At 36.5% G+C, this 7,956-nt stretch overlaps 2 protein-coding genes across 3 annotated transcripts; both read left to right on the top strand.

Moving 5' to 3' along the window:
• The first annotated feature begins 425 nt into the window (after nt 1-425).
• On the top strand, nt 426-1,760 carry LOC111892059 (probable inactive dual specificity protein phosphatase-like At4g18593). Of its 2 annotated transcripts, XM_023888123.3 has the most exons (4): nt 494-572; nt 678-732; nt 1,152-1,381; nt 1,465-1,760. In XM_023888123.3, the coding sequence occupies exons 3-4, from the start codon at nt 1,153-1,155 to the stop codon at nt 1,617-1,619; spliced, it is 384 nt and encodes a 127-aa protein (XP_023743891.1). In that variant the 5' UTR covers nt 494-572; nt 678-732; nt 1,152; the 3' UTR covers nt 1,620-1,760. The 2 variants fall into 2 exon arrangements, with proteins under 2 accessions (XP_023743890.1, XP_023743891.1); XM_023888122.3 differs by lacking the exon at nt 678-732 and having other exon boundaries at nt 426-572.
• A 143-nt stretch (nt 1,761-1,903) lies between these two features.
• Nucleotides 1,904-5,000, top strand: LOC122195110 (uncharacterized). The gene is made up of 3 exons (XM_052765525.1): nt 1,904-2,855; nt 3,152-3,232; nt 4,783-5,000. The coding sequence occupies exons 1-3, from the start codon at nt 2,497-2,499 to the stop codon at nt 4,856-4,858; spliced, it is 516 nt and encodes a 171-aa protein (XP_052621485.1). The 5' UTR covers nt 1,904-2,496; the 3' UTR covers nt 4,859-5,000.
• The last annotated feature ends 2,956 nt before the right edge of the window (nt 5,001-7,956 follow it).

Below are 7,956 nucleotides of genomic sequence, written 5' to 3' on the forward strand. Positions count from 1 at the left end.
TTTATCCTATGTAGTTATTATATAAAAAGGTTATCAAGGTTTCTCTCGTTTATGTCATAAATTAAGGTAATTGTTCTTTGTAATATACCTTATTTAATACTATAATACTATATTTTTTCGTTGCATGATTCTACTGTTTTTTTTTTTTTTTTTTAATATATATATATATATATATATATATATATATATATATATATATATATATATATATATATATATATATATATATTTGACAACCTGAAAAAAATAAAACCATATCGAAGCGTGGTATTCCAAATGAAAATGTTTGTATTTTATAATGAAAACATTAAAAAAAAAAATTTAAAAACGAAAAAAACAAACACCAATAATAAAGGGAACAATTGGAGAAAAATATAAAGTAAGGGGGGCGAAAGTAGAAATCAGCATACACGTAACGACGTCGTCCGATGTGAGGACATGGTCGTTTAGATTCTAAACATTCGCCCTTTGAACTGGGGCTACTTCATTCCTTCTGAAATCTTGCTTTAAGCCTTTAATCCCAAATACAATTCTAGTAAAATCTGAAAACGGTGGAACGAATTCGATTAGAGGTACGTATTTTCATCCTTATTTTTTAACGTAATCCTCATACTCGACTATTATGTTCTGAGCACGAATTGGTGTTCATACGTATAATTTCTTGATAGAGTTTATAGTTTTGCTGTAGGAAACCCTAATTTTGGAAAAACAGAGCAACCGAATTCGATTAGAGTTACGATTTCTTCACCCTCATTTTCAAAAATAACTATTGCAGTAATGCTTCAGCACGAATTCGCGCTCATACATATAGTATCTTGTAAACTCATAGTTTTCACTGTGGATTCCTAAATAGAATTGGTTTTTTTTTTTTTTTTTTTTTTTTAATCGGAAGAACCCTAAAAATCGGCAAACAGAGCAGCCAAATTAAAGCGAGGAGGTATACTCAGTCAGAGTAAATGTCATAATCAAGGCTGTAGTAATATTCCTAGCACAAATTGTGTTCATGTAGACATGTACATATAATATAGCGATTAAGCTATAGTGTTTACGATTGAGTTCCTTTTAGATTGAATTAGGGTTTGTAGTGATGAATTAGGGTTTCTCAAATAATTGAAAGTATGTTGCTGTATTTTGCATGTAATGGCATCAAGAATGGAAGTAACTACTAATCAGACTGACATGGAATCCAAAGAAAAGAATCAAACAATTTTCCGATGCAAGAAATGTCGAAGGATTGTTGCTTCAGAGGATAATATAATTCCTCATGAGCGTGGAAATGGACAGAAATGCTTTAAATGGAAGAAGAGAACAGGTGATACAACAAATGAACTTCCTGAATGTTCATCTATGTTTGTAGAGCCTATGAAATGGATGCAAGCAGGTAAAATTACGATACTACCCTTTTCAAACTAATTAAATATTCTCTATAAATATTTGTGACACTGTAATTGTGTTATCTGACAGTTGAAGAAGGTAGTGTGGAACAGAAGCTTCAGTGCATTGGTTGTAATGCGCGTTTGGGTTCGTTTAATTGGGCGGGTATGCAATGTAACTGTGGAGCATGGGTAAATCCGGCATTTCAGCTGCACAAGAGTAAGGTAGATGAATGTCGGTTTTGAAGGGTAAATTTGTCATTTACTTGTGGTTTTAGGCTAAGTCTGAACTTGATTTTGATAGTTTGATGAGTTTTCATTTGAGGTGTAAAATTTGAGAATTATTCATCATAAGCATGCACGATAAAGAAAGATTAATTTGATATATATATATTTGTTTTTATTACAAGTCAAGTATCACAAAGAGAGGACACAAATAAAAGCAAAACAATGTAAATACACTTAATTTCATATAGATTTGTTGATTTGTCTAACGTCAATTATAATAAGCCATTTTAAACGTAAGATGGTTTATAACACTCTCATTATTCATCCTACTTTTTTTTTATATATATTTGAGAACACATTTATTAAAAAAAGAAGTTATACTAGTCATTTTTAGATGTTTTATTAAGTGTTATTGTCATTATAACCCAACAATATTTTTTCGTTTTGTTTTAAAAGGTCTTTAGTCTTATTTCGGTGCCTTATGAACCAACAAACTCACAAAAATTATGTAATTGACACCCTTTTCTTGAAAATGAAGTAGTCACTCGGTTAAGAAGGTGATCTGACCATTACTTCCCATAATTCTCTTGATTGAATAAAATCTGCGTGGAAACACATCTAATTTTGAATAATACTAACCTAAATATATATAAAATCACTTTTATTTATTAAGCATCATCGCAACATCTTCTTTCGGTGCCTTAAAGATGATGCAAAGTACAAAACTTTAAATTTTCACGATCGTATACCTTGTGAGTGATTTTGAACCTTAAAATTTGCTTTCTTACAATGCATGTCGATTTATTTGAGAGTTGAATTGAACTTCAATGATATTTTTGTGTGATGCGTTGCTTATGTTGGTGGTGACGATTACTATTTTACTGATTAGACTTTAATGGTGTGGACGTTGATGAATGTGTCACCCTTCATAGAACGTTTTACTGGAGAAAGGTGTGAGAAGTTGTATAATGCAAACTGTTATTTATCCTATGGTATTAGTTACATAGAAACTGATATGGATTATGCTCATTTTATTGATACCACTTATGAATACCTTGCAATATACCTATACATTGATCATATTAGGGATTGTTTAGATGATTTTTGGGATTCAGATAACGGAGGTGTTAGTCATGATGAGCATGGTATAGTAATACAACGTGGCGAAAAACAACCTACTGAAATAACCCACAAGGCCACAATATATAAAAGGGAGAAAACCATGGATAATTGGATTGTAGCACCTGGTTCCTGGTATGCAAGATTTATCTAAGTATTTTTGTATTTTGGCCTTGGACTCGGCGAGTTGGAGGCCCGACTCGCCGAGTAGAGACGAGACTTAGGACACGGTTAAGTTGGCGACTCGGCGAGTCCATATTATGGACTCGGCGAGTCCGCGCTGTCCGATGAAACCCTAATTTCCAAGGGTTTGCACCCTATTTAATCTCTCATTTCCGCCCCAAGCCAGCCCCATTCACCCTCAGAGCCCCCAACCCTCGTTCAAAGCTTATTTCCTTGAGAGTGTGAAGCATTCTTGTGTGTTCTTGAAGGATTTGGGAAGGAAGTGGAGTAGATCAAGAGGAAGGGAAGGAAGTCAAGCATCTTAGTGTCCTCTCAGTGATTCCTTTGAGGTATAACCCGTTTTCCCTCTGATTTTATGCTTATTATCCCATTAAGTCTTTCTTGAGCCCTTCCCCAAGCTTGTATGTGCAATATAATTCGTAATAAGTTGATTGGCCTTTAGATCTAGGCATAATTGAGCTCCAGGAGCTCAGATCCGTTGCCTTTATGGACCCATGTAGCTTGTCCACCCTAGATCTACCCTTTTGAGGCATTTTGAGCCCTAAATCCCTCATTGGTGAGTATCTACACGTAAAGTTGGAAACTTTATGTGTCATTCATGCTCTAGGAACCCAGATCTGTGAATGGCATAGACTGAAATCGAGCAAAATCGCGTATATAGTGGTTGCATGGCGACGACTCGGCGAGTCGTTCATCTGACTCGGCGAGTCTGTTCGCGAGTCTCCGAGTTGTCCCCTTTTCATTGTGTCGAGTGTGAGTAGTGAGTCACGGGGTGTGACTCAGTGAGTTGGAAGCCAAACTCATCCATGGAGGAACTCGGCGAGTCCATGCCCTGACTCGGCGAGTTCAAGGCAATCTCCTTAGATCAAGAACAGACTCGGCGAGTTGTTCATACAACTCGGCGAGTTGCAGCATAAGTATTCATCGGATGAAGATGAACTCGACGAGTTGTTCATACAACTCGACGAGTCTCCGCATAGTGTTCTTCGAATGAAGATGAACTCGGCGAGTTGTTCATACAACTCGGCGAGTAGGATGAAGGACTTGAACCTCAGTTTAGAAGAAGAACTCGTCGACTCAACGCCTAACTTGACGAGTAGGGACGTGATCCAGGACAATCGATTGAATAGGGACTCGGCGAGTTGGAGAGCCAACTCGGCGAGTCGTGTCAACTGAAAGTTGACTCTGATTTTGACTTATGACATGATCAGGGGTAAAATGGTCATTTTACGCAAAGGACAGTTAGCAGTGATTGATTGAGTATGTTGTGGGAATTGCAGCCGGAGGATTTCCGGAGCAGCAGTAGGCAGTCAGTTCCCGACCAGATCAGTAGCTACTTCGAGGTGAGTTACCTTCCAGTAGCGGTGGGTCTACGGCCACAATGTCGGCCCACCAGTAGGAATTGTATGTGGATGATTGTCTCCGTGATAATCATCTAGGGTTACTACTAACTATTCCATTCTTATGTGTTAGTATGATGTGATGTTATGTGTTAGTGGTAGTAGGGGAGATAGTCCCCAAGATATCCGGTCGATAGGGCCGAAGGGGTAGTTATACCCATCCATGCCAGATAGATTCTGATACTGTGGTACATATTATGTGGTAATAGTAGAGAGGGGAAGTAGTCTCCGGTACCCGGTCGAGAGGACCAAAGGGGGGGCCAGCACCCAGACATGCTAGGCAGTATCCGGTCGAGAGGACCGAAGGGGAGGCCAGCACCCAGGTATGCTAGGCAATATCCGGTCGAGAGGACCGAAGGGGTAGGTCGGGCACCCAGATATGCCTGACGAGAGATGTATGTTATGTGATTATTATGGTATGTGGTACAGTGGGGGAACTCACTAAGCTTTGTGCTTACGTTTTTCAGTTGTTGTTTCAGGTACCTCTTCAGCCAAGGGGAAGGAGCAGGCCCGGGTAGCAGCATATCACACACACTTTTGTTTCCGCAGTTATGAGTTTATTCTGGGAATGACACTCTGATATTTTGGTTGTTTAAATGTTGTGGATTTCGTTTTGGTTTTCGATGTGGAATGGTTAATTATACAATGTCTTAATTATTAATGATTTCCAAGTAACGATTTATAACAAAATTTTTGGATGCGAAAACCGGGTCGTTACATGGATGATGTAATTCTGGTTGAATCCATTGTTATGAACAATATATCAAGTGAATATCAATTCTTGAGTAGGTTTTGTCCTAAGTTGACAATGTTGAAGGGAATGATGATGAAAACCTAGTCCATAATGAGAAAGGAAAAGATGAAGGTGGTGTTGTCAACTCCACTTTCAATGAGGACATACCTTCGAAGAAGCAAACTCTTATTTTAAAGATGCAATTTGAGGGACCAAAACAACTTAAGCGCATGTTGTGTAACTATGTTATAGCCAATAGTTACCAATGATGTTTTGAAAAGAATGATAGTAAAATGTTATTGGTGAGTGTTGCAAAGGGGAATGAAACTTTAGACTTTGGGCTTCGTGGATGGGTAAAGAACACTCATTTCAAATTCAATCATTTAAGAGTGAGCATCATTGTGATAGAAACTACAGACTTAGTTCAATTGCACATATTCATGGATTGGAGGTCACTACACTAAGGAGATTTTGCATAGACAAAAGCTAAGTGTTGTGACAACTTAGATTGGAGGTGATTAAAAAATTTTGAGATTGATTTTAGTTTAAGTCAATATATAAGGGATAAAAAACATGCTATGAGCATCAATGAAGATACTCTAACCGAGCAATATGCTAAATTGTAGTCCTATTGTGAAGAGATAAGAATATCAAATCCAGAATCAGTTGTAAAAATGTATCTACTACCAATGCCAGATATGGAAAATCACTTTAGCAAGTTCTATGTTTCTTTGTTGATTTAAGAAAGGTATGGTTAGATGTAGAAGTGGCAAAAATTGACACGACACGAAACCCGACACGAAATAAATGGGTTTGGGTAAGATATTTCAACCCGTTTAAATAAACGGGTTGACACGACACGACACGAAAATTAAATGGGTAAGGTTAGGGTTGAGAATTTCAACTCGAATATGACTCGAAAATGACCCATTTATTTATATGCAAGTATTTTGAATTATTTAAATAAACTAGAGAGATACAAAATCAAAACCTTAAGTAAAAGAAAGCCTTTGAATTAAATTGTTTTGTAATGTTGAAATGACTTAGCCATCTAGATCAAGACTTCATTTCAGTTTTTCATTCTCTCCCAAACTACCCAGTATCTTTCACCACTCTCGCATCCTCATGACCTTTGTCATCCGCCTCCCCAACTCCCACTCTTTCAGTTTTTCATTCTCTCCCAAACTACCCAGTATCTTTCACCACTCTCGCATCCTCATGACCTTTGTCATCCGCCTCCCCAACTCCCACTCTTTTAATTTTTTCATCTGAACTTGCTATAACTTCAATTATTCTGCCTCCAAAGTATTAGCTTTTCCTTTCTGCCTACCTAAATCCTACTCTTTCAACATGCTCAATCTTTTAACCTCACATGACACGACATATTTTGAGCTATAGCCCTAACCCGAAACCCGTCACGAACTCGACACGAAAATAAACGGGTTGACACGACATGACATGTTAATTAAATGGGTCGGGTTAGGGTCAAGCACTTTCAACCCGTTTAGTGTTTCGACACGACACGACACGATTTCCACCTCTAGTTAGATGGTTATAGAAGAGTTGTAGGATTAGATGGTTGTTTCTTGAAAGTAATATGATCTGGGAGTTGCTTTGTAAAATAGGAAAGATGTAAGTAATCAAATATTCCTAATTTCTTGGGAAATTGTTTGTGTAGAAAATAAGGAAACATGGAAGTGGTTTCTTAAATTACCAATTGGTGATCTTAATCTAGGTTTGGGAGCAAAATTTACAATAATGTCATACCAACATAAGGTAGTAATCTCTTGCAACCATCGACAATGGCTTCTTTCATAAGCTATATTATGTGGTCAGTGAAACGTATGTCTTGTCAACCGCACGTCAAACCTACATGGCCTAAATTATGTTACATCATATGACACGAGGCTAGTGGTAACCTGTAAACAAGTATTTAATCTTTCTAATCCCTTTTTTAGGTCTTTTGTGAGTTTTTTGATCCATAAGACTAGAAGGAGTGGTTCCAAGTTTGTCATACTAAAAGTGTTGCCACATAGGCGTCATACTGAATTTGTCACACTGCTTCAAAAGTTTGTAATTTAGATGGTGTGGGTTGCCACTTTTGTCAAACTATTTTTTTTTCTAAAATTAATTTATATAAAAAATAATCAATTTAAACAAAATTATTTTTATAAAAACTAAAATTTCATTAAAATTGAAAGGAAATTACAACACAACCAAAAAAACAACATAGAGTTAAAAATACAAAATATAAAAATTAAAATTACAAAACCTAGAAATTAAAATACGAAATATAAATAGACACACACACACACACACACACACACACATATATATATATATATATATATATATATATATATATATATATATATGTCGCCATGTCATGAGGTTTTTCCATATCTTTCGTGTCTGGTAAGGTTATTAATACGTCTCGTTAGGGCCGCCATGTCATAAGCTTTTTCCATATCTTTTGTGACGTCGAATCTTTTCCGACTCGAATGCCTTTCCTATTTTCTTGGGTTTTGGTGGACATCGAATCTCTTCCATCTCAGAATTTGGTGGTTGTCGAGGCCAACAAAATAAATACCCTAAATATTACACACTAAAATAGTGTATAGTGATAAAGGGATTGTATCCATAGAGATTGGTTCAAATTAAATCTCTATGTAAATCACTGGTTCAAGTACTTGTAAAACGAGAGTATAAATAAGGGGGGGGGGGGGGGGTTAAATCTTTTTGATTGTTTGAGAAAATTAAAACTAAGCTAGAATGTAAAGATGACAAGTAAACAAGTAGATGATTTGATTTAAATTCAATGAAGTGAAGTTGATTGATTTTGGGGGACACCACATGGATGACTTGATTGACTTATCATTATACCAAATGAAGCAACACTTGTGAATTAATTTAACTTTGC

The sequence above is a fragment of the Lactuca sativa genome, chromosome 7 (assembly GCF_002870075.4).
Source record: "Lactuca sativa cultivar Salinas chromosome 7, Lsat_Salinas_v11, whole genome shotgun sequence".
Classification (NCBI taxonomy): Eukaryota; Viridiplantae; Streptophyta; class Magnoliopsida; order Asterales; family Asteraceae; genus Lactuca; species Lactuca sativa.

Excerpts from the sequence above, each read along its gene's own strand:
- LOC122195110 (XM_052765525.1), top strand. The coding sequence starts at position 2,497 with ATGGTGTGGACGTTGATGAATGTGTCACCCTTCATAGAACGTTTTACT. Across the intron at positions 2,856-3,151 it reads ATTGTAGCACCTGGTTCCTG|GATTTGGGAAGGAAGTGGAG; the intron begins GTATGCAAGATT and ends GTGTTCTTGAAG. Across the intron at positions 3,233-4,782 it reads CTCTCAGTGATTCCTTTGAG|GTACCTCTTCAGCCAAGGGG; the intron begins GTATAACCCGTT and ends TTGTTGTTTCAG.
- LOC111892059 (XM_023888122.3), top strand. The coding sequence starts at position 1,153 with ATGGAAGTAACTACTAATCAGACTGACATGGAATCCAAAGAAAAGAAT. Across the intron at positions 1,382-1,464 it reads TATGAAATGGATGCAAGCAG|TTGAAGAAGGTAGTGTGGAA; the intron begins GTAAAATTACGA and ends GTTATCTGACAG.